The 26,519-nt window shown below is 48.7% G+C and overlaps 1 protein-coding gene across 2 annotated transcripts in view; it reads left to right on the top strand.

Annotated features, from left to right (window-relative positions):
* Positions 1 to 4,327: 4,327 nt before the first annotated feature.
* The window catches only part of Daglb (diacylglycerol lipase beta), a 42,001-nt gene continuing 19,809 nt past the window's right edge, over positions 4,328 to 26,519 (top strand). Inside the window, exons 1-6 of one of the 2 annotated variants that reach the window (XM_032886772.1) lie at positions 4,340 to 4,642; positions 7,072 to 7,223; positions 13,570 to 13,741; positions 15,807 to 16,065; positions 19,685 to 19,807; positions 23,079 to 23,206. In XM_032886772.1, coding sequence (XP_032742663.1) covers positions 4,548 to 4,642; positions 7,072 to 7,223; positions 13,570 to 13,741; positions 15,807 to 16,065; positions 19,685 to 19,807; positions 23,079 to 23,206 — 929 coding nt within the window. In that variant the 5' untranslated portion in view covers positions 4,340 to 4,547. Of the gene's footprint in view, positions 4,643 to 7,071; positions 7,224 to 13,569; positions 13,742 to 15,806; positions 16,066 to 19,684; positions 19,808 to 22,724; positions 22,732 to 23,078; positions 23,207 to 26,519 lie in introns of both variants that reach the window. The other variant, XM_032886773.1, reaches the window with a different exon arrangement.

Genomic DNA, 26,519 nt, shown 5'->3' with positions numbered 1-26,519 from the left:
TAAAGAGGTGTAGATCTTGCTATTAATAGTTTAAATTACCCCTTTGCATTTGCCATTAGCATTTTCAAAAGCTAAAGATTCTATTAAGATTTTTCTAGCATGGGGTTGGGGATTTAGCTCAGTGGTAGAGCGCTTGCCTAGCAAGCACAAGGCCCTGGGTTTGGTCCCCAGCCCTGAAAAAAAGAAAAGAAAAAAAAAAGATTTCTCTAGCATTTGGATCTGATATTGCTCTAGGTAGAGCTGTGGTTGGTCTTTGTAAAAAGTCTGTGAAAGGTTCATTTGAACCCTGGGCTATCTTTGTAAATGACTCAGTTCGTCCCTGTTGTTCAACCTTGTTTCAAGCATTTAAGGCTGTTGTGAGACTTTGTTCTAGGACAGCATCCTCAAGAGCAATGTGTACTCCTAATTAAGGAGATGGGCCTTCACCTAGTTTGTTTGTTTGTTTGTTTGTTTGTTCAGAGCTGAGGACCAAACCCAGGGCCTTGTGCTTGCTAGGCAAGCGCTCTACCACTGAGCTAAATCCCCAACCTGGGCCTTCACCTAGTAACTGAACCTTGACAATATCAATGCCCATAGTCCTATTTCACCCTTCCATAATCAAACCCTTATCTTTCCACTGTGTCAGTTATTGTAGTTGAGGGCCAGGCTCTAGGATGGCTGTCAGCAAATCTCTCCAATCACTGAGGATCGTAGGGTTCCGGGTAGCCCAGTTATTGAGTATCCGTTTGGCACACGGTGAGTGTAAGCCATGGCTCATGATTGCTTCCCTAAACCTTTTACATCCTGTGCCTCTATAGGTCGTCGTTTGAATTCTCCGTGACCCTGTGGATTTTCTTCATCTCCTTCCAATTCCCTTATCAAAGCTGGGAAAATCATTTTAGTTATTTTGGTTTTTCTTTTTCTTTCTTTTTCTTTTTCTTTTTTAACAGAAATAGACTGCCGTTTCAAACTCTTGTTGTGAGGTAATGCTGTCGGTACTGGCCTCTGTTCCATCCCTAGTCTATTCAATTTTACTTATAGTCTTTCATAAATTTTCTTCTAAGACTTCTAATTTTTTTATTTTCCTTTCTTGTATCTTTATTACCTTAGTCTCCCCCTCAATTTTACTTATAAATTTCTCTAAGTCTGTTTGTTTTTCCTATCCTTATTATATAAGTATACTCCTCAATTTTGTTCATAAATGTCTCTAAGTTGTTTTCTTTTTGTTCATAAATGTCTCTAAGTTGTTTTCTTTTTGTTCATAAATGTCTCTAAGTTGTTTTCTTTTTGTTCATAAATGTCTCTAAGTTGTTTTCTTTTTTTTTTTTTTTCGGAGCTGGGGACTGAACCCAGGGCCTTGCGCTTGCTAGGCAAGCGCTCTACCACTGAGCTAAATCCCCAACCCCTCTAAGTTGTTTTCTAACATATGCTTCCATATTTTATCCTTTTTCTTTTTCTCGGACAACAGTCTCCACCTTCTGATTTATAATTTTCAGTATCCCCCCTCTAATGCCTTGACAGTGCTTTCATTCTGTTTTATAAAAAAAAATTCGATTTTTTTAAGGCTTGTAAAATTTTTTTCTAAGGCTCTTTTCATTGAAAAGACACAGCAAACCAAAATGCTCATTAGGACAAGGGTGAAGCTTGACAATGCAATAATTACAACTGGCAAGGTGTCAATTTCCTCTAAAGCCAACCCTTTCAAACTTCAGTAGTTTTACTTTGGGTCCAAAAAGTCTTTACTGTGTTTATCATCTTTTTGTGTATATTTTTTCCCCCAAAATGCCAACTTCTAACCCTATTACCTGATCCAAAGTTTTCTGTGCCTTATCCTACTTTTGGTGTTCAATTCAGGACTCTGTAGTGGTTTCTGATTTTTTATTCGTAGGGAGGGGCTTATTATAGGAAAAAACCTGTGGTTTTTGTGCTCCCAAACTGGTGGTGTTGTCTCCTATGGGTGACCTGTTAGGGCCCTTTTTCTATTGAAAAAAAAAATTGGTGTGAGTCCAGCACTGAGGCCCTGGAGTGGTTAGCTCAGGGCTTGGGCCCTAGTTGCAACCAGCAAGGCATTGTTTGTACCAATTGTAGGCTTCAGCCACTGAGGTGTGGGTGGCTGGGAGAGTAGGGCTTGGTTTGGCTATCTGGTTTCCCAAGCCTTGAGATACCCAGATCCTATCACTGTGCTTGTTGGAAATCCAGCCGCTGCATTTAGGGCTGTGTCCCAGCACGATGTTGGGCCTTGTGCTAAGAGGAAGTCTCAGATAGTTTGGTTCTATGCCCAATATAAGGTTCACCAAAATGTCGTACACACAATTTAAGCTCACCCCCGACTAGCTTACAAATAAATGAGACTCAGACTGTGGTTATTTTATTTGGCTTTGACAATTACTGGGAGGCAACCCCTAATCTACTCTTTTAACTGCTGGCCTGGCTACCTTCCCAGCAGTGTACCCCAGATACTTGCTGTTTCTCCAGGCCATGTGCTCATGGTCCCCCAACCCCCACCCCCATGGCAGCTTCCTCCTCCCTTTCCTGTTCTTCCTCTTCTCCTCTCCCCCAACCAGCTCACTCCAAACCCACCTACCTCTAATCCCTCCAGTAATTGGCTGCAGCCAATTTTATTTAACCCATAGTTTTAAGTCAAGGAACAAGGTTTGCACAAGACAAGCTTGGAAACAGGAGAAGTCACTTGTAGGCCTATACCTTTGGGTATAGAATATAGCAGTACAGTACATAATGAAGGGACTAAACTTCAAGGACCCTGAATTTTTTTTTTTTTTTTTTTTTTTTTTTTTTCGGAGCTGGGGACCTAACCAGGGTCTTGCACTTGCTGGCAAGCGCTCTATTACTGAAAATCCCCAACTCTGGACCCTGAATTTCTTTTTTTTTTTTTTTTCCTGGAGCTGGGACCCCCTACCACTGAGCTAATTCCCTGGACCCTGAATTTTTTTTTTTTTTTTTTTTTCCGGAGCTGGGGACCGAACCCAGGGCCTTTCTTGGGCCTTGCTCTTGCTAGGCAAGCGCTCTACCACTGAGCTAAATCCCCAACCCTGGACCCTGAATTTCTAAGCCTCTTGTTTCTACTTCCCAACACCCAGGGTCACAGGCACGTCCCACCACATCTGGTTTACACAGTAGCTGGAATTGGAAACCAAGTCTTTGTGCATGCCGGGGAAAGTACTCTGCCAACGGAGTACATCCTCAGCCTCTGGACAGACATTTTCACAAATCCTCCATCTTCTCAAATAATTAGAAGTCCATATCTTAAAACTAATCCCCCTTGCCTGACACCCTCTCTCTGTTTACCAGTGTGTCTGGTAGCAGTCAGATTTGAACCAGGGAGAGATTAAGTACAATAAAGAAACTACTAGAGTTAGGAAAAGGGCGAGGGAGCCAGCTCAGGAGTTAAAAGCACTTGCTGTTCTACCGTGAGGACTAAAGTTCAGATCCCCAGAAACTCAGGAAAGTGCAGGATGGGTGTGGCTCTACACCTGTTATTACAGCCTGGGAAGGGGAAATCAGAAGATCTTGGCAGCAAGCTGGCTTGCAAGACTTGTCGCCTCACTGAGCTGTGTTTGACTGAGAGAACCTGCCTCAGTAAGGTGGAAGAGAGCAACTGGATACGAATCTTGGTATCGATCTCAGACCTCCACATGCATAAGCACATGTACACGCGCATCTACATACACGCACCCTACCACACAAGCAAAGACATGCACGCGCGCGCGCGCGCACACACACACACACACACATGCACACCACCGACACACACACACACACACACACACACACACACACACACAAACTGGGGAGCTAAAATGTTGGGGTGGAGGACAGAAGATAGAAGATGTGGGTACAGACACGAGTTAGAGGCTTTGATGTAAGACTCTGCAAGAAAAGTATTTGGGAAGGGTTAATATTCGCTCTATGCCCAAGGGCAAACTTGTAAGCCTTAAACATAATTTGGACCGGGTCTGAAGGTTCCCCTCGGTCACCCGGGGGACTGTGAGGAAAAATGGGAACTAGCAGCAGTGAGACCAGAATGAAGATGGTTAAAGCATGGTGTGTGGGAGAGAAATGAGAGGAATGGAGGTGCTAAAAGGAGTCGAAATCTTATCTCACCAACCGTTGGGTGGCTTAGACTTGAACTCAGTTAGGTCCTAAGGGACCATAAATGACAGTAAAGCCACCCCAAAGCTTGGAAGATCCAGAGACCAAAGCCTACGTCCTAGCTTCTCCATTCGTAGGCGCGGCTCTCTGGGGAGAGCATTCTCTCCAGATCTTTTAAGTCCTCAGTCTATAAAACAGAAATGACCACACCGGAATGGATTTCACACATCACTGACCGGCACTCAACAGCCGGCAGCTGACTTCCGGGTCAGGGGATCTGGGAAGGAGGCAAAGAAGGCAGAGTCCGAGCCTGTTGTGGGCGCTAGGGACTCGGGCCGGAGGGCGCATGCGCGGGTCTTTACGTAGGCGTGCGCCTAGGCGCCGCTAGGGACCCCCTCCGGACTAGCGCGGAGTCAGAAGGGCGCGCGCGGCTGAGGCGGCGCGGTGGGAGGTGCACCATGCCGGGGATGGTGCTGTTCGGCCGGCGCTGGTCCCTAGCTAGCGACGACCTGGTGTTCCCCGGGTCTTTTGAGCTGTTCCTGCGTGTGCTGTGGTAAGTGAGGCCGCCGGGCGGGCGGGGGACGCGCTGGTTAAAGCGACAAAAGTCGCGCCTCCTCGGTGCTTAATGGGCAGCCGCGCCCCCGAGCACAATCGTTCTGCACCTAGGATATAGATGGAGTCTCTGTGTGCCTTTGACAAGGGTCCCGGACTTCAGCGCTGCAGCCCTAGGGTGCGGCGCTGAGCTCTGGCCCGGGGAGCGTGAGGGAAATGTGAGCATCCAAAAGCCATAGCCCCCAGGTCCTCTTTCCTGGAGCCCGGCTCCGGAAGTTTGGATCACTCCTGTCTTTTCTTGCTAGGAGGATAGCAAATTTGTCTGTGCAAAACAAAAAATTTGGGAAATAGCAATTTCGGAGCAATTCGTAGAAACCGGTATAGCAGGCGGGTTTTGCAAAAATGCAGCTATGCTCAGTGGGAAACGGCACTGGTGGGTGAAGTCAGCTCCTGGCATGCCTGGCAACGAGGAATAACGTTCTTAGGAAAAAGCATTCTCAAGAGGCAAGGGAATGGGAGCAGGGGTTTTTCTCAGATCGTTTTTGCCTTTATCTCCTGACGCTGAGCCCTGGTGTTTGGCGGGCTGGCAGAAAAAGTTATCTCGGGCTGAGGGTGTAACAATTCCTTTTGGTAGAGTGCTCACCTTGCGTGCAGGAGGCCCTTGTTGTGGGCCGGATCCCCAGCACCACACAGAAGTGCTAGTGGCGGTGCTTACTTGTAATCCCAGCACTAGGGGGTGGCACCAAAGGAGCCGCGGTTCCTTGAGCTGTAGGGTCGCAGAGCGGCACAAGACCCTACCTCAAAAAGGGGGGGGGGCACGGGAGGTGGGGCACAGAAAAGTTATCTGGACCAATCTTGCTTGTTTTTTCCCCCCTCTAATGCTTGAGCCCAGGGCTTCATGCTTGCTAGGCTTTTCAACCGAGCTAAATCCTCATCACCTTAGATGACACCTCTTGGGGCTTTGGAATTTTAATCTTTAATAGGACAGTCTTCCGGCAGCGGGGTAGCTCAGTTGGGTAAAGGTGCTTGCCGGCAAGGGTGATGACCTAAATTGTTATCTCCAGGACCCACAATGGTAGAAGGAGAACCGGTTCCCTTAAGTTGCTCTCCGACTTCCCTCTACAGGCATGGTATGGCACACTCTCCCCTAAATACAGACATACAACATACATGCAGTTTTTAAGAAGGTGGACATTCTTGCTGAGGTGGGGTGCTTTTGCTGCTGAAGTACTTCTAGGATGAAAGTGAGGCTTCTTCACCTTCTGGAGACCCATGCTGTGTGTCATTGTTCACCGCCGAATTACAAAATACAGTCAAGAGTCCATAGGGCATCTCCTTTTGCGTTCCCCCCACCCCCAGCTGGGGACCGAACCCAGGGCCTTGCGCTTGCTATGCAAGCACTCTACCACTGAGCTAAATCCCCAACCCCTGCGTTTTTCTGTATCTACCCTGATACTTTATTTTCATAATTTGCTTCCTGCTTGCCTGGTTTTGAATTACAGTTGGCAACAATGTGTTTATTGAATGTTGTGTGTACAGGGACACACACACAAATTCTGTTACTAATTCTGCAAACATAAGTTTGTTTACCAATCACATGATTCCAAGTCATGGTGGATGTTTTCCCGAAGAACCCTAGCTTGCCTGGGTTTTGATTTTTTTTTTTAAAGATTTATTTATTTTATACACACACACACACACACACACACACACACACACACACACACACACTGTAGCTGTCTTCAGACACACCAGAAGAGGGCATCTGATCTCATTACAGATGGTTGTGAGCTACCATGTGGTTACTGGGATTTGAACTCAGGACCTCTGGAAGAGCAGTCAGTGCTCTTAACCACTGAGCCATCTCTCCAGCCCCTGGGTTTTGATTTTTGACAGGGTCTCCTACATCTCTTGCTTGCCTCAAAGGCCACTCTGAGGTTTGGGTGATCTTGAAGTTCTCATCCCCCTGCCTCCACTTCCCCAGTGCTGAGATAACAAGTGTGCATACTTGGTTTATGTAGCTCCTAAGGGCTCCTGCATACCACGGAAACACTACTCACTGTGCACTACCTCCAGCCCGTTTGCTTTTGAAGTGGAGGCTCCTTGTACAACTTAGGGTGGCCTGGAACTCATATATAGCCCGGGCCTAGGCTGACCTCTAATTTGCGATCCTCCTGTCTCTGCCTCTGCTTCTCTGGTGCCAGATTATAGGCAAGGACTGCCATGCCCAGTACATGGCTCACAGCAGATATAGACTGAGAACAGAAAGCCACATGGGTGTCAGCCGTCTGCCTCTGGATAGACTTTTTATTGATGCAAATTACATCCCGTGTTGAACCTTCACCTTGATTTGGAGAATATTAACTTCCTTTATTTCTTTGTACCGTGTTTTACGAAGCCACGTTCTTCTCTTTTCTTCTCTGTGCACAGGTGGATCGCCAGTCTGACGTTATACCTCATGCACAGAAGGAAGCTGGACTGTCCTGGTGGGGTCTTGCTCAGCACGTACCTGATCGTCCTCCTTGTTCTCCTGGCTGTTATTATAGGCATCGTGCTGGCCATCGTGTGTGTCAGCATGAGAGGTAAAGAGCCGCACTGGCTGTGTGAAGCCTGCTTTGCACCTTAGCAACCACACTTCGATACCCTTTGCATATGGTACAGTTCACCCATTTGGACTGTGTCCAGTGTTCTTTCTCCTTCTAAAGTGTGCGTGTGCACACACGGACACATGCATGTGAGAGCACTGGCTTGGGCTCGCCTGGACCTGGAGTTAACGGGTGGCAGTGAACCAGGCCGCACAGGTGCTAGGAGCCAAACTTGAGTTCCCCACGAGAGCAGCAGGTGCTCTCCACCACTGGGGCCGCCTCCCCAGCCACACACAGACAGCTTCTTACCATTTCCATGGTTGAAAGCCTATCACTACAGCTGACATCGGAACATTTCTTATCTCTCTGTGTGTGTATGTGCGGTGTAAGTCCACGTTCGTGTGGGTGTCTACACAACTATGTGTGGAAGAAAGCCAGAGGGTGATGTCAGTGGCAACCTTCCAGGATCACTTTCCTTATTTTTTGAGGTAGGGTGTTGTCAAAATTCCTTTCCCAGGGCAATGTTTACCCGGCCTCCTAAGGTTCCCAACAACAAACCAAGGTGTGATTTTTGTTTTCTTCTGGATGGGGCTGTCTCCGCTAGTGGCCAGGATGAGCAGACACACAGGCACTCCTGGAGAAACTCTGATGTCTTCCTGCCCTTGCTCGTCCAGTGTTAGGCGGTGTACAGGTCCTTCCAGTTCATCCAGCTCGAATTGGATTTTCTGTTACCTAGGACTTGAGCTGTTCTCATTGGAACCCCAAACAGTATTTTATGAAGCCGTATTAAATGGATTGTGACAGCGCAGGCCTGTTATCAAAGCCTCCCAGGGGACTGAGGTGGAAGGACCTCAAGTTCAAAGTTTATCTGAGTCTTTAGACCGCTGATCCTGTCTGAAAAAACAGCATTGTGGGCAGTCAGAAGGCTCCGCAGATGGTGGCTTGCTACCAAGCATGGTAACCTGAGTTCCACATCATAGGAGAAAAGAACTGACTCCCAAAGGTTGTTTTCTGACCTCCATGCCTGTGTTATGACGCGTGCACATAGACTGACTCCCCCCCCCCCGTGTGTGTGTGTGTGTCTGTCTGTCTGCCTGTCTATGTTTGAGGGGTGGTGGTGGTGGCTGGCTGGATGGCTCAATGCTTACTGCTCTTACAGAAGAGTTTCTAGCACCCACATACAGGCTGATAACTCCCTCGCTGGCCACAATGCACCCAGAGAGGAGGCACAAACACAAGAATAAAAATGAAATTTAAAACAATGTTAGCTGGCCAATGCGACACAGGCCTTTGATCCCAGCTTTAGGGAAGAAGAGGCAGGCGGATCTCTGAGTTCAAGGCCTATTTGGTCTACAGAGCAGGTTCCAGGGATAAACAGAGAAACCCGTTCAACTGAGTGGTAGTGGCACACACATTTAGTCCCAGCACTTGGGAGACCCTGACACCCACATAGTAGGAGAGAATATATTCCCAGAAGTTGTCCTTTGACCTCTACAGATATGGCCACCACACACAAATAAATGGTTAAAGAAAAAACTTCTTAGAGAGGTATTATGTGTTGGGGATAGTGGCTTACAACTTTAAACTTATGCTCAGGGAGGTAGAAGCAGGTGAATCTCTTTGAGTTTGAGGGTCTAAATAGCAAATTCCAGACCATCCAGGGCTAGACAGTAAGATCCTATCTCAAAATGTGTGTGTGTGTGTGTGTGTGTGTGTGTGTGTGTGTGTGTGTATGTGTGTACAAATTTTAATGAAGAAGAAGAATTTAAAGACAAGTGTGTGGGTTGGGGTTGTAGGACCTGAGAAAAAGAATCAATTTCCTACATTCATAGCCCTTTAAAAACCTTATTATCTGTTTTGGCATCAGTAGGGATTGAACCCATGACCTCATGCTTGTCAGGCAAACCCCCTTCCAACAGAGCCAGAGCCCCATGTCTCTCCTTTTGGAGGTGAAGTCTGTGTTATAGCCCTGGCTGGCTTGGAACTACTGTGAACCGTTCTCTTGTCTTTGCCTACCAGGTACGGGGATTACAGGCTCGCACCACCAGACCGAGCATGGGGCTTCAGTAAGGAATAAGGGGAGAGCGCAGATCAACAGGAGAACCGAGCATGGGGCTTCAGTAAGGGATAAGGGGAGAGCGCAGATCAACAGAGAGAACCGAGCGTGGGGCTTCAGTAAGGAATAAGGGGAGAGTGCAGATCAACAGAGAAGATAGGCAGAAAGCCTGAACAGTAACGGAATGGGTTTTTTATTTGTAGAATTTTTAGCCTGAATATAAACATGCCACTGTGGTATGAAGAGGAAATGAATGAGCAACTTGGTCTTTTCATGGGGATGTAATCAGCCACACCTTCGGGGAGGCTAGTGTGATAACACACCCGTATCCATCAGGTTTTGCCTGTAGTTTGCACGTACACTCAGAAGTGCTTGTGATCCTCCTCGTAGCGTGGCCTGTGGACAGACGAGCAGGTTTGTTTTCACAGTCATAGATATATGTAGCGTAGTTGAGAACAGTGTTGCTTTTGTTGTGGTCTTTGCTTTGCTTTTTCAGGATATTACTGTGTAGCCCAGGCTGGCCCAGATTTCGTGATTTTCCTGTTTCAGCCTCCCAGTCAAGGGCTAGGATCACAGGGATTCATCTCCGTACCTGATTTAAGAAGTCTCCATGAAGCTCACTGTTGCTACTGTGTGGGGGTAACTGGGGATGGTCTGCATTCCAGGCAGTTCAAGGTGCTTTGACCGAACCCTTTCCCAACAAGGCCTGCCATCTCCCATGTCTGGGGAGGGTCCTTTGTCTCTCTGTTTGTGTCTTAAGAACTCGTAGCTCAACTTTTGCTGGGTTTTTTTTGTTTTTTGTTTTTTTGTTTTGTTTTTGTTTTTTTGTTTTTTTTCGGAGCTGGGGACCGAACCCAGGGCCTTGCGCTTGCTAGGCAAGCGCTCTACCACTGAGTAGCTCAACTTTTATGTCAGAGAAGTGCCTAAGATGTCTGTCATTCATTCTAAGAGTCTGTCATTCAGAAGGCACAGACCTTCTCTTTGTTGTCCTTCTGTGTGTCCCACTTGCTGAGGGACCTGAGGAGGTCACTTTAGGAAGTGTTTTTTTTTTGTTTTTTTTTTTTTAAGATATATTTATTTTATATATACAAGTACACTGTAGTTGTCTTCAGACCAGAAGAGGGCATCAGATCCCATTACAGATGGTTGTGAGCCACCATGTGGTTGCTGGGAATTGAACTCAGGACCTCTGGAAGAGCAGTCAGTGCTCTTAACCACTGAGCCATCTCTCCAGCCCAGGAAGTCTTTCTTGAGGACAGCCCAGTGCAGCAGTTGTCTCTGAAGGTCAGAGTCATCAAATTAGGCTTGGCAAAAAAAAAAAAAAAGGAAATATGGAAATAAAAATGTTTTTCTAGCCAGGCATGGTGGCACTTACCTTTAGTCCCAGCACACTGGAGGCAGAGGCAGGCAGATCTCTGTGAGTTCAAGGCCAGCCTGGTCTACAAAGCAAAACCTTGTCTTTTTAAAAAAAAAAAAAAAAAGTGTTTTTCTAACACCTGAACCAGATGAGGCCATCAGCATTCTCTTGTGGGTTGGGGAGGGACTCATAGGCCCTCAGCTCTAGGGGCTACTGCAGGTCATGCTTGCCGAGGGAGGGGAAGTCATTTTTCTTTAGTGATGTAGCCACTGGTAAGTTGCCTGTGTTCCGGGGAAGAACTCCCCGCCTGTGCTCAGGCAGTCACCCTAATCAAACTCAGTGAGTCACAAAAACAAAAAAAAAAACAAAGCCAAAGACTTGAGAGTAGGAGGGACTTCTCAGGAAGAAGGGGCCCCCAGAGGGAGGGAGGGAGGGAGAGGAGCCGGGAGGGGTGATGACCAAAAGGTACCACATATGTATATAAAATTCTCAAGGAATTTAGAAGTGTCTTTCCAGGCGGATGCAGCTTCTCTCGGTACCTCATTTAATCTCTGGGAACTTAAGCAGACATGCTCCATCTCTTTGCGTCTTGTCTGTATTTAGGAAACGTGTGTCAGAGCCCCGGTCTCAGAGGCTGCTGGGCGTGCTGACTCTGTCCATATTTGGCATCTTTCCAGTGCAGCGGAGGGCCGGTTCCTGTTTTCTAGTGTCTGCCGCGGTTACCTAGTAGCAGGCTTCTCTCAGGTCTCAGAGACATGAGAGGTCTGCGCGCGCCCGCCCGCCCGCCCGCCTGCCCGCCAGCCGGATGGCTCAGCAGGGAGAGGTGCTTCGTGCTCAGGCCAGGTGACCTGAGTTTGATCCCACACAGTGGAAGGAAAAACTGACTCCTGCGGGTGTCCCCTGACTTCTTCTTCTGTGTCATGGCACACATGTGCTCACACACAATAAATAAGTGTAAATAAATATGTAAAAATCAAGCAGGAGGCTTGATAGTGCCACACGCACAGACTCATCACCCACACATACAGACTCACCACACACACAGAGACGCACCACACATACCACACACATACAGACTCACCACACACAAAGACACACCACACACATACACACCACACACACACACAGACTCACCACACACACCACACACAGACACACACACACAGACTTACTACACACACCACACACAGATAGATACACACACAGAGACTCAACACACACACCACAGACTCACCACATACCACATACACCATACACACACACACAGACTCACTACACACACACAGACACACATCACACACACAGAGACTCACTACACACACACAGACTCACCACACACATCACACATACAGAGACTGCACACACACACACAGACTCACCACACACATCACACACACAGAGACTCACTACACACACCACACATACAGAGACTCCACACACACACACACACACACACCACACACACACAGACTCACCACACATACCACACACACAGAGACCACATACACAAACACACACTATACACGCCACACATGCCACACGCACCACACTCCACATACTCACATAGCACACACAACGTATACACTACATACACACCACACATGCCACACATACACTCCACACACACATTACACACACCCCGACACACACACCCCCAACACAGGTGCCCCCATACACACAAGTATCAAGCCGTCTGCTTGTAGAATGAGGCCATCTCCTGCCCACAGTTTGCAAGGATTAAGGAGCGGTGGGTAGTAAAGTAGTTAGGAGTACCGTTTAGTGAGGCATGCAGTTATGGGGCGCTTATCTTCCTGGCTGGGAGAACCTGGGTGACTGCTTTCTGCTGGGACAGTCCTTGCACTGTACTGTGTCCAGTATAATTATACCCAGAGTGCCACTCTCGCTTCTTAGAAGTATCCAGTTTGGGCAGTGATTACATAGTTCTCCCTAGTCAGAGCCCGAGTCTAAGCAATGATTGGGAAGCTTCTGCCCTGCTTCCCACCCTTTAGTTTGTCTATCTGTCTGCCTGCCTGCCCACCCTCCCCTTCTCTCTCACTCTCCCTTCTCTCCACCCACCTCTGGTTTTTCCAAGACAGAGTTTCCTCTGTGTAGCCCTGGCTGTCCTGGAAGTCTTTCTGTAGAGCAGGCTGGCCTCACACTCAGAGTTCCGCCCGCCTCTGCCTCCCACGCTGACTTTGTCACTTGCTTCCTATTTCAGGCATGGGGTATAAGGAGTAGGAGTTGGGTGGTGCGTGTACAGCAAGACGCAGAGGTGTTCAGTAGCTGTGTCTCTTAGGATCTCTTTTAGAGTCCTGGATACGTGTTTATGTGGCTGACTGTGGTATACGGTGTGTGTAACTGCGGGTGCCCATGGAGGCCAGAGGGCAGATCCCCCTGTAGCTGGAGTTATTCGTGTGTTTTGCGAGCTACCTGGGGTAGATACTGTGAGCCAATTTCAGGTCCTTCGCAACAGCAGTACCATGCACTTAACTGCTGAGCGGACTTTCCAGCTTCTGTGGCTGGTTGTGTGTGTGTGTGTGTGTGTGTGCGTGCGCACGCTCGCGCGCATGTGCAGGTGCACATGTGTATAAGTGGTGTGTGGAGGACAGAGGTCAATGTCGAGTGCCTTCTTCAATCACTCTCGGCCTTATTTTTCGAGGGTAGGTCTCAGTGGACCTACAGCTCAATAATTCAGCCATGCTGGTGGCCAGTCAGCTCCAGGGATCTGCCTCTCTCCGCTCCCACCAGCCCTCTGGTTAGACAAACGCCGCCTTTCTGTCAGCTTTCATGTGGATGCTAGGGACTTTTATGACAGGCCCTTTAATCAGCTGGCCATCTCTCCAGCAGCCCCCCTCCCTCCCCAGTACCTGGACAGACAGCTCTGCGTCTTAGGACGCTGGTGAGCAGCTGGTTTTTCCTCTGTGTTTCAGGAACCATTTGTAACCCTGGACCTCGGAAGTCTATGTCTAAGCTGCTCTATATCCGACTGGCCCTCTTCCTGCCAGAGATGGTCTGGGCTTCTCTGGGGGCTGCCTGGGTGGCAAAAGGTATCCAATGTGACAGGACAGTTGTGATTGGCATCATCGCCACCGTCATTGTCAGGTGAGGTCTTCCTCCTCCTCCCAGTTTCTCCTCAGGTGTGTTTCCGGGTGGTATAGCACCCTGGTGTCCTGTGAACTTTGTCACATAGAGCGTGGCCTCTCCGAATGATGGTTTTTGGTCCATGAGAAACAGCTCATTTTCCGGCTTACACCTGCAAGTGACCACTTTCTTCCTCAGCCCCACTTTTCTACAAGTTCCCTCTCTCATAAGGGGGGGGGGCAGGAGAGACGGCTCAGCAGTCAAAAGCACTTGTCAAACTACGTGAGGACCATAGTTCAGTTCCTAGCAACCATGTAAAGAAGCTGGGCCTCCAGCCTTTAACTCCAGCTCCAAGAACAGTGGAGACAGGAGGATCACTGGGACTTACTGCCTCCCAGCCTATCCCAGAAAACATGAGCCCCAGATTCAGAGAGAGAGAGAGAGGAAGACAGAGAGACAGACAGGGAGCCACCCTGCCTTAGAGGAAAAAGTGGAATTGATCAAGGAGAACACCTGTCATGTATTCATATATCCAACAGCACCTCAAATGCACATACTAGATAGACAGACAGACAGACACACACCACAGTCAGACAGACAGATTCCAACTCTGGAGGATCTGATGTCCTCCTCTGGCTTGCAAGGACCCCTGCACTCATGTACATATACACACAGACACAGACATACACAAAATATAAAAATAAAATAAATCTTACAGAGAGAGAGAGAGAACACAAACCCAACAGCTAAAGGAAGGGTGGAGGTTAAAGGTGAGATGAGAAATGGTATCCAGAATTGAGACCGTGTATAATAGTCTAATAAGATTTATAATGGTGTGTAATAGTCTAATTAGGTTCACAATGCAGTTTTTGCATCTTCTGTACTAACAATTTTTTAACTTTTTTTTTTTTCGTTCATTTACTTATTTGTGTGGGGAGATGTGCTTATATGCTTTGACCCATGTGGAGGTCAGAGGACAAATTGTGGGAGCAGTTCTCTCCTTCAACCATGTGGTCCCAGGGATGGCACTTGGGTCACCAGGCTTCAAGCAGCAGATGCCCTCTCACCACCAAGCTCGAGAGCTTAACAATAGTCTAGTTTTGTCCCTTTGTGTCATGGGTACAAAAACGGAAGCTGGCGCTGGAGCTGCCGTCCCTGAGGCACACAGGCAGACAGCAGAGTCAGCATCTTACCGGCAGGATTGTAGTGGAGAACACGCAGGGCCTTGTGCACCATGGGTGGCGTAGACATAGTCAAGTCTGAGAATGAGGAACCCTGTTAAAGCCTGCCACAAGAGCTTTAGGTTCAGATCCTCACACTTTGGGTGCTGGACATAGACTGCAGCCAAATCACTGGGTTTTGTGTCCAGTAAGAGTCCTGTCTTAGTAAGGTAGAGAGCGATTGAGGTACTCCCCCTGGTTTTGAACTCTGGTCTCTCTATACACATGCACGTGCCCTCACGAACACATACATACACCACACACAGTTAGAAGTGGCAGGGGCATCTGTCAGGGTGTCCCGTAGTGTAGAGAGTCTCTGTTTTACTCTGAAGAACCCCAGAGCACTGAGTAGTAACTTGGTCCTCGTCGGAGTCCTGGAGAACTAGTTCCGGTGACTTCTATGTCTAGGCTACAACACTGCTCACCACGCGACTCCTGTTCTCGTTGGGGGCCTCACTCAGAACTCGGTAGTCTTCCCTCGACCTGGGTTAGCTGTGGGATCCCGAGAAACTTTTTTCCTTTCTTTTCTTTTTCATATTCATTTATGTAGTTAGCCATGTGTGTGTATGCACTTGTTGGAAGTCAGAGCATAATTCGCAGAGTTGATTTTCTCCTTCCGTCATGAAGGCCCGAGAGATCAAGCCCAGGTCCTCAGACTTGGCCGAGAGCACCTTTTCCTCCTGAGCCATCTCACTGACCCTCCTAGGGAACGTTCTAGAAGGAAATCGCTTGCCTCAGTTGGGTTTTCGGAGTTCTGCCTCTCCTTTGGCAGTACAGAAACGGAAGCGTAGTCGGTGTGCGTGGAGTGGGCCCCGGCCACTGCCCTTCACAGCCACTAAGCCTGTCCCATGCTTTACTCCTTACAGTTGGATTGTCATCGCTGCCACTATGGTCACCATCGTCTTTGTCTTTGACCCGCTGGGTGGGAAAATGGCTCCGTATCCCCCATGCATCCCCGAACACCTGGACAGTAACAGTTCAAACCATTTATTGACCGGCCTGAGGACGGCTGCAAAGAGCGTGTGGGAGACCCGGGTGCAATGCTGCTGCTGCTGCATTGGGCAGGACGACAACACCAGAGTCGCCTTTTCCAGCACGGCCGACCTGTTCTCCACCTACTTCTCTGTAAGCGGAAGGGATCCGCTGTGGTCTCTTTCTCCTGTTTCTGTAAATGCTTCCGTGGGCCGGTGAGCGTCCTGCACAAAGCCATGCGAGCCACCGTACGGTGGCCTCTGAGGACCTGTACCCCTTAGGCATGGGAGCACACTGCCTGGGTGGGCAGGCAGCAGTTAACTACAAGGATAGCCAAGCCTTTCCTGCTCCTTGTTTGTTTTGCTTTGTCGAGGCTCTGTCTCCCGTGACCCAGGTTGGCCTGAAACTGACAGTGTAGCAGAGGATCTCCTGGAACTTCTGATCCCCCTCATCTCCCTCCTCAGGGCCGGGTTTACGGACATGCACCACCATGCCCGGGCTGTTTGTTGCTGAGGGTGGAACACAAGGCTTCATGCATCTAGGCATGTGTTTTATGTACTAGCTGAGCCCCAGCCCAGCCTCAGCCCCCTCTCTTGACGGTTAGGTGTGTCTTCATCGACACTGGTCTGTTATGGCCCAGCCTGCCTACTGTTTTTTTAAGGAACAAAATAACGTTACAAAAGAATCTGCCGATTCTCTTTCCACATCTCCTCTGACCACCTCAGTGAGCAGAGGGACATGTGTAAACAATGCCCTGCCAGGAGGTGTGAGAAAAGAATTTCTCAGGCAAGCAGAATGGCTCAGCAGGTGAGGGTGCTCCAGTTCAAACCTGAGTTCAAACCCCAGGACCTACATTAACTAGAAGGAGAGATCTGACTCCTGCAAGTTGTCTTCTGATCTCTATACACATGAACACACACACCACACACACACACACACACACACACACACACACACACACACACTCATACACACACATCACACACATACACACACATACACACCACACACACACAAAACACTCACACTCATGTACGTATACACATTCATTTTCACACACGCATACACACACACAGACACATCAGTGACACACGTACATGTATACATTCACTCACACATGGACACACAGACACACACATGTAAACTCTCATACACACACATATACACACATATACACATACACACACATACACATACACACATACACAGTGTGTGTGAGGATGTGTGGTAACTACTGTTATTTTTGGTTCTGAAACCAAGTGAGAGAGAAGATTCCTTTCGACACCCTATGCGCCCTCTGTCTCTCTCTTGCTTCTCTGTCGTGTCTGACTTTGGAATGTGGAGGGAGAGCGAGCATTGTGGTGTGAGAGCAGGGTGTGCCTTCCTGTGGAAACCCAAGGTTTGCGCCCACAAACCTTTTCTCGTTGTTCTTGTTTTTACTCGTTTTTATTTTTATTATCTGTCTGTCTGTCTATGGGTTTTTAAAGACAAGATCTCTCTGTGTAGCCTTGGCTCTCCTGGAACTCACTCCGTAGACCAGGCTGGCCTTGAACTCAGAGACCCAGTTACCTCTGCGTCCTGAGTGCTGGGACTAAAGGTGTGCGCCACTACCGCCAGCCTTAAACGGTTTTTACCTTTATTACTTGCATCCGTGCGAGTGTATGCCTCATGTGTGCAGGTTCCCAAGCAGGCGGGAGGAAGGTATCGCCCCTCTGGAGCTGGAGTTAAAGGGAGGTGTGAGACCACCTGATAAGGCTGCTGGGAACTGAACTCCAGTCCTCTGCAAGGGCAGCAAGCACCCATAACCACCGAGCCATCCCTCCAGCCATCGTCAGATCTTAGGGGAGTGCTTCAACCCCATTTCAAGATAAGCTAGAGGAGGCGGTACCTAGTCACTATCTTTTTTACTTTGGGAGGACAGGGTCTCATGTAGCTGAGAATGACCCGAACTCCTTATATAGCCAAAGATGGCCTTGAGCTTCTGGTCTTCCAGCCTCTGTCTCCTGAACGTAGAGATTACAGTTGTGCTCCACCAAGACAGGTTTATGCGGAGCTCGAGATGGAGCACCGTAGATACTCTCTGTCCATCAGTGGACCGTCTGTGGGCTTTCCTGTGCTTCTGCGGAGGAATTTTGTGTAGTTTTTTTTTTTTTTAAGTACATTTATTCTGTGTATCTGGATGTGTGCACGGCGTATATGGAGGTCAAAGGACAACTCGCAGGAAGAATTGGTTCTCTCCTTCTACCAAATGTGTTCCAGAGATCAGACTCAGGCTGTCAGGCTTGACAGAAAGCACTTCTGACTGAGACATTCTTCCTGTGGCCTGCTGACTTGACCTTCCTTCCTCCCTTCCTTCTCTCTTTTGACACAAGGACTTCTTGTACAGCTCGGGCTGGCACTGAACTTGCCACCCACGTGTCCCTGGGTCCTGCAGTTCTGGGTAGTTTCCACCAGGCCCAGCTGGGGGAGGATTTCTGACTTCTGTGTCTGTCCACATGAGAGTTTTCACTAGTGTTTACCGATTGCTGGTTTCTTCCATGGCAGAGCGTACCCAGTAATCGTATGTTCAGCCTCACGAATCTGCCACCGAGTACACGTCAACACAGCCTTCACGCCAGCTTAAGAAATAAGAATGGCGGGCTGGAGAGATGGCTCAGCCAGCTCACAACCAAATAAGAAATAAGAATGGCAGGCATGGTGGTGAACACCTTTCACCCCAGCACGCCTCTGGCTAGATGGAAGCTCACAGGCTAGCCTGGAGAACACAGTTCAGCAGGTATAAAGAGAGACCCCACCTCAAAACAAGCGGGGAGGAGAGAACCAATCCACAAAAGTTGGCCCGTGACTTTGACGTGTATACTCCAGCGTCTGTACACAGCACACGTGTGTACTCCAGCACGTGTGCACTTGCACACAGATACACAGTTTCTTTAAACCAAGATAGTTAAGTCACTTAAAATGAAATTTTGATAAAATGATGAATCTAGTAAATAGATATGAAAAATTACTAAGCTAACACATGAGGAGTCCTGCAAAGAAAACGCAGGGGCTGGAGAGATGGCTCAGCGGTTAAGAGCACTGACTGCTCTTCCAGAGGTCATGAGTTCAAATCCCAGCAACCACATGGTGGCTCACAACCATCTGTAACGAGATCCGATGCCCTCTTCTGGTGTGTCTGAAGACAGCAACAGTGTACTCGTCATATATAAAATGAATAAATAAAATCTTAAAAAAAAAAAAAAGTACCTCCTGCTCTTGCAGAGGACCTGCATTCTGTCCCCAGGACCCTCATTGGTTAGCTTACCTGTGACGCCAGCTCTAAAGGCCCTAACACCTTCTTCTAGCCTCTGAAGGCTCCCACACTCATGTGGCATGTGTTTACATGCCAGTGCACACACGTACACACACACACACTATATTCTTTTTTTTCTTTTTTCTTTTTCTCGGAGCTGGGGACCGAACCCAGGGCCTTGTGCTTGCTAGGCAAGTGCTCTACCACTGAGCTAAATCCCTAACCCCCATACACTATATTCTTATATTTGGGAGGTGGAGGCAGGAAGATCTGGAATTTCAGGTCATGTTTAACTATGTCGTGAGCTGAAGGCCAACTTAAGCTGCACAAGACTGTCTCAGACAAAAGTAATAGCTTCCTCTGCCTGAGTAGTGTACCTGGGCACTTGCATGTCTGCCTACGCGCTGTATTCAGCTGGATGCTAGGCTTCCCGGGCAGTCTGATGGCTCTCACAGCGGTCTGTTGTGCTTTCCCACTCAGGACACAGACCTGGTGCCCAGCGATATTGCAGCCGGCTTCACCCTTCTCCACCAGCAACAGGACAAGATCAGCCACAGCCGGGAGCCTTCAGAGGTCGTGACCCACACACCAGGGCAACCTCAGGTAATGACAAAACCCACCTCTGACATCCATGCTTCTGTGTAGATCTTCACAGGCATACAGCTGAAGCTGGGCAGGGGACACTCTGGAGGAGGAAGTAGGAAGATTGTGAGTGACGGCTAGCCTGGGCTATCTAGAGAGTCCCAGGCTAGAAATAGACCCTGTGTAAGAACAGAGAAGGAGAGGACAAGCAGGGAAATGAGAGGGAGGCAGAGACAGGCAGGGAAGGAGAAGAGAAGCAGCCAAGGACGATTTCTGTAGCCTTGGACTGAGACCCAGCCCTCTCGCCGGGACTCCCGGGTCAGGAGGCCCCGCCGTGTCTCATGGTCTGGGTTACACTGTGGGAAATTCAATGTTAGGTTCTCTGTCCAGAAGAATCCCTCCTAGTCAGGCCTGAGGCACCCCAGAGTGTGTTTTCAGTGTGACTCTAGGAAGCAGAGCCGGCTCAGGCTCTGTCTGAGGACCAAGTCCCTGCTGTAGGTCGTTTTCCAGAGAGAAACTCAGGTCAGGCTTGGCAGTGCTTACCTGCTGTTCCAGCAATCTGGGCCGAGGCAGGAGGATTGTGAGTTCCAGGGCACCCCGGGCTATACAATAGAAGGGACAAAACCCACTGTTTCCTCTCCTTTTTCCCTTCCCTCCCTCCTTCCCCTCCTCCCTCCCTCCCTCCCTCCCTCCCTCCTTATGTGCCTCCTCTCCCTTCCTCCCTTTCCCTCCCTCTCTCCTTTCTTCCCTCTCTGTGTACCTCCACTCTCTCCCTCCTTCCTCCCTCCCTCCCCTCCCTCCCTCCAGTCCCCCCTCTTTCCCTGTGTGCCTCCTCTCTCCCCTCCCTCCTTCCCTCCTTCCCTCCCTCCTTCCCTCCTTCCCCTCTTCCTTCATCCCTTCTTGAATCCCTGGGCATGGAACCCAGAGTCTTGTATATGCTAGGCAAATGTACTACCACTGAGCCATGTCCCCAGACCCTCAAAAAGAAAGAAGAAAGTAACAGAAAAGTAACATACAGAGAAGCCATAGACTATACGCACCCCTCTGTCTCCTGCCATGGTAGCCAGACATCGACTGCACCCATGTCCCTGGTGCATCTTACTCACTCTTCTGTGGCTGTGATAAGATACAAGGACTAAGGCAACTTATGAAAGAAAGAACTTGGGGCTTACAGTTCTAGAGGGCTAGACCCATGGCTGTCAGCAGCAGGCAGAGAGGCATGGCGCTGGAGTAAGCCACACAGTAGAAGGGACAAAAGTAAGACATCTTAAGACACACACATCTTAATACAGCCATGAGGCGAAGAGGAATTACAGGGACTGGTGTGAGTCTTTTGAAACCTCAACGCTGCCAAGCAACCAGAGCTTCCAGGGACTAAGCCACTACCTAAAGACTATACATGGACTGACCCTGGACTCTGACCTCATAGGTAGCAATGAATATCCCAGTAAGAGCACCAGTGGAAGGGGAAGCCCTGGGTCCTGCTAAGACTGAACCCCCAGTGAACTAGACTGTTGGGGGGAGGGCGGCAATGGGGGGAGGGTGGGGAGGGGAACACCCATAAGGAAGGGGAGGGGGGAGGGGGAGGTTTGCCCAGAAACCGGGAAAGGGAACAACATTCGAAATGTAAATAAGAAATACTCAAGTTAATAAAAAAAAAGATAATATTAAGATATAAAAAAATATCAATACTCAAAAAGAAAAAACAAAAAACAACAACAAAAAAAAGAAACCTCAACGCTCTCCCCACTGTGACAGACCTCCTCTAGGTGTGAACAGCACCCATGTTGCTGGGTGGAAAGCCATGAAGGTCTCTAGGCAGGAAGCTCCTGCAAGAGTCTAAAAGCTCACCAAGGAGCCCTGCCTGCCTCCCTCCCATCTCAGGTGGAATCCATTGTTGGCTGTTTAAAAGCCAGCTTTTTAGAAGCTGGTGCACCCGAGAGTTCAAGGCTAGCCAGAGATACACACTGAGATCTTGTCTCAATGAAGAACATTTGCTAGGTGTGGCAGCACATGCCTTTGGTCCCAGCACTCAGAGGTAGGGGTGGGTAGATCTCTTAGAGTAAGAGGCCAGCCTGGTCTACGGAGCAAGTTGTAGGACAGGATAGCCAGGGGCACACAGAGAGGTCCTGTCTTTCAAATACAAATAAAAACAAACGAAACAGTTTTCCCCTGCAAGAGGCTGGACAGATGGCTATTCAGCCCTTACCACAAAAGTGTGAGGGCTGGAGTTCGGATCCCCAGAACTCATGCACACATGCCCAAGTCGGTGAGCCTAGGTTTGAGTCAGAGACCCTGCCCCAGCGAATAAGACGGAAAAGTGATTGAAGAATATTCTCGCCGTGAGCCTTGGCCTGCCTCCGCGCACACACAGAAGCACACACCAATGCCCACACCCTTGCAAACACACATACACACAGGCGTACTGTAAACACCCATGGGGAGAAAAGGGGACTTAACAGGAACCACAGTGGAGAGAAGCTCACCGAGGTGTTAAGCCTTCATTTTCTGAAGGAGCAGAGGGGTTCAGCCTTCTTGGAAAGGACTAACTCCAGTTATTTTATTCCGTCATCACACGAAATTAATTGGGGCTGGAAAGGCTCCAACTACCAAAGTCATCTGGTCCTTACTGCCTAGAGAGAAGATACCCATAGAAATCTCAGTCCCTTTGGACCATGCCAAACCATGATCAAATGTAAGAACTCCAGGCTGGCCAGGGGTGTCTTAGGACCAGCGTTTGTACAGCTCCAAGCTCTCACGCAGCACCAAGTGCAGACAGTCCAAGAACACATTTCTTTGAGGTGCAAACCGCCTCAAAACCATTTCGCAGCCTCTACTGATTCACCCAAACATAGCAAAGGCTTTGCTGAAACATTTCACTCAGAGTGAGACACAAAGGCATCGAGTCAGGCAGAGGCTTTTGAGAGTCCGAGGAGAGATGGAATGTTGGAGTGCGGGTTTAAGATCTCAGTGTGCTAGTGGGAAAGTGCTTGATTCGTTAGTGTGGGGACCCGAGTTCAGATTCCCAGAATTCACGTAAAGCAGGACGTGGTACTGAGTGCTTCTGTAATCCCAGGGTTCCTACAGCAAGATGGGAGAGAGACCCTGAGGCTGGAGGACCAGCTAGCTGGGGTATCCAGCAAACATTGTTTTTCCTACAAGGTGGACGTGGAGGACAGACACCCGAGGTTCCTTCTGTGAACGTTGGCCCACCGCGGAGTGCGCACACAGCTTTGTGTTTGTCTTTTCCACCGCTGTCCCACACAAAGGCTTCTTTCCTCCTCTCTCCCAGGAAACGGAGCTGGACGCGGAAGTGGAAAACTGCCATCACTACATGCCGTTCGCAGCAGCTGCCTACGGATGGCCCCTCTACATCTACAGGAACCCGTTCACGGGGCTGTGCAGGATCGGTGGCGACTGGTAGGTCAGCACAGCCTGATCCTTTCGTCGGATTTTTTTTTTCCTCTTTAAAAGAAAAAAACAACACTACATTTTGAAATCATACAAGCATAGAACAAAAAAGTCCTAAGTTCTTTATCTAGAACCGTCTAGACCTGTAACTCACTGCATCCTGAGTCCTCTAGACCTCACTCACGCTTTATCTCTTTAAAAATTTTTTTTTTTTTTTTTTTTTTTTTTTTTTTAACTATACCCCTGGCTGGCCTGAGAAAAACTTAATAGATCAGGCTGGCCTCGATGACTTCCTCTGCCTTTCGAGTGCTGGGATTTTAAGCAGACACCGCCACACCTGGCTCTTGGAACTTTTTAAAAATTTACTTGTAAATACATTTATTTGTTTAATGTGCATGTGCGGATGTGGAAGATAGAGGACAGCTTCTCTCCTGGTACGGTTGATGTCACATTGAAGAGTGAAAGGGCTTCCCTTTGGGATAGTGAGCCAAGAGCTAGCCCGGCTGCGACTGTCTGCTTCCCTCCCTGTGTCTTCTGCGTGTCTGCAGTGTGTAGTCCATGGCCTGTCTGTGTGCGTCTGGTCTTGTCTGTTGTCTGCCTGTGTTGCCTAGCTGTCCCTAACAGAGCTTTGCTTCAGTTACTGATGAGTGGGGAAAACGCGGAGGGGAGGGAATGAGAGGTGTTCTTCTACAGAAATCTCTAGCTGAGTGTGACAAGGGAAAGCATTACCTTGCTGACCCACAACAACGCTCAAAACCGCACACAGATGTTATCAACCTGTGTCTCCACGCTGCTCCCAACATTCATGTCATAGCCATAAGGTCGCTCTCAGCCTAGTGGCTGCTTCGGCAAATGACAGCACGCACACATATAACGTTATTCTAGATGGGGCCATGGAAGAGTAAATAGTTCAAGAGTGGAACTGTGCAGGACAGGCAGTGTTGGCGCACACCTTTAATCCCAGCACTTGGGAGGCAGAGGCAGGACGATCTCTCTGAGTTTGAGGCCAGCCTGGTCTACAGAGTGAGTTCTAACTTTGTCTCAAAAAACAAAACCAAAAAGTGGAGCCGTGCATTTAACTTAGGTTAGAAGGTGACCGCATGGGAAGCACACAGCATATTAAGGTCAGTCATGTTGTTCTCTTAAGGGCAGGGTAAACTTAACCAGGCTGGGTACACAGTAGGGCAGCAGGTGGAAAATATGTTTTAAATGATCTCAGGACATATTATCAACTTGACTACAAGGTCTGGAAAATGTTCAATCTCTGAAAGGTAAGAGGGATTTTTTAGGAGATTATCGCACACTGTATGGGTCCTGGGAATCGAACTCAGATCATGAGGCCTGGTGGCACGTGCCTTTCCTGCTGAGTCATCTTGCCAGCTCGTGCTTGTTCATCTGTTAACTGCAGCTTGCCTGAGTGTCCTCCCAGGAGTCACTGCAGTAAAGTTATAAAGGTCAGGAACTTTGATTGTTAACTGGTAACTTGTATTTGAATTCTTTCTTTCTTTTTTTTTTTTTTTTTTTTTCGGAGCTGGGGACCAAACCCAGGGCCTTGCGCTTGCTGGGCAAGCGCTCTACCACTGAGCTAAATCCCCAACCCCTATTTGAATTCTTTCTGTTTCCCACTAATGTGTGTAATAAATGAGACTGGTGTATTATGAATGTGTGTTTGTGTGTGTGTGTGTGTGTGTGTGTGTGTGTGTGTGTGTGTGTGCACGCACATGCGTGTGTTCGGGGAAGGATGTCCCTGTCCTCCTGTTCTTCTCTCCACCTTATTCTCTTTCTCATTCTCCCTGGAGCTAAGCTTTTGACCCGCAGCCCCAGCTTCCTCCTGTCTCCCCCCCATCACCTCACAGTACTGGGTTACATGTGTACTCATGGCTATACCTAACAAGCTCCATAGTTTCTGTGGATTTGAACTCTGATCCTCCTGCTTGCACAGAAAGAGCTCTTTATCCACTAAACCACCTACCCGCAACCCCCACTCCCCAACCCCTTTTTTTCTGATAGAACCTAGGGCCTTACACATGCTAGATGGAGTTCTCAGCCACCAAGTCCAGGTTTGGCCTCCCTTGTTCTTGCGTAAGTCAACCGTGACTAGACTAGAGTGGGTGGAAACTTGCTATTTTTCTCAAATCATCATTTCCTCTGCTGTACAGGAAGTTTGATCGTCCGCTCCTTGGTATCGGTTCCAGCACATGCTTCTTACTTCGTTTACAGCCGTGGTTCACTGCTGTTGTTTCTATAATTAGTATTTGGTATTCACGTGTCCCCATCTGACTGTGCAGGGTGGTCCCTGTCACTCTCTGAGCACTTCCCTAGTCACTTGATTTTTTAGTAGTTTTGAGACGGGGCCTCATGTAGCCAAGGATGACCTCAAACTCCGGATCTTCCTACCTCCACCTCGTAAGGGCTAGGATTACGGGCATGTGCCACCACATGGGGCCTCTTCCCACATTTATATTTTTTCTTTATTATTAACATGTACATATGACCTGTGTGGGTAAACGTATGCCACAGCACATGTGTGAATGTCAAAAGAATGTTCAGGAATTGGTTCTCTCCCTCACTGCGGGTTCTAGGGATTGAACATATGCCGTCACTCAGCCTTACCCACTGAACCTACTTGTCTTTGATGGAAGACATTGCAGCTGCATCCTGTGTTTGCCCTGGAGAGGTTTCCGCCCCTCACATTGCAAGGTGGAGATGTTAATCAGAGACCAAGATCTAGGTGCTGGAAATGTCCATCCCTTCTGGGGGGCTGCAGCCTACAGAACTTCCTGATGGACAGAGTTTGACAGCTGAAGAAAAAAGTGAAATTACATTTTATTCATCTCTCTCTCTATCTCTGTGTGTGTGTGTGTGTGTGTGTGTGTGTGTGTCTGTGTGTACATCGACGTCAGAGCAGAAGACAACTTGTAGGAGTTTGTTCTCTCCTACCATGTAGATCCTATCCCAGGGACTGAACTCAGGTCCTTAGGGTTGGCTGTGGGTGCCTTCACTTGCTGAGCCCCCAGCCACAGAAATTGTTCATGACCTTTCCCATACGATATTTCTGTCAGTTTTCACCCTTTACGTGCTCTCCCGCAGCCGAGGGCCCTTTGTCCTCGTTTGATCCGCAGTGTCCCTTTGGCATCCTTGGACCTCACACTGGTAATGGGTTAGAGAGATGGTCCATCAGTACAGCGCTCGCTGCTATTCGAGCCTGAACACTTGAGTCCGAAGCCTCAGCATCCACATAAGAAGCCTTGTCAGACTCTGCCTGTAGCCCAGAGAGACAGGAGGTCTGGGCTTGCCGGCTGCCAGCCTAGCTCGAGTTCAG

The sequence above is a fragment of the Rattus rattus genome, chromosome 16, assembly GCF_011064425.1.
Source record: "Rattus rattus isolate New Zealand chromosome 16, Rrattus_CSIRO_v1, whole genome shotgun sequence".
Lineage (NCBI taxonomy): Eukaryota > Metazoa > Chordata > Mammalia > Rodentia > Muridae > Rattus > Rattus rattus.
Note: the sequence above shows the minus strand (reverse complement) of the source record. Positions and strands in the feature narration are given on the sequence as shown.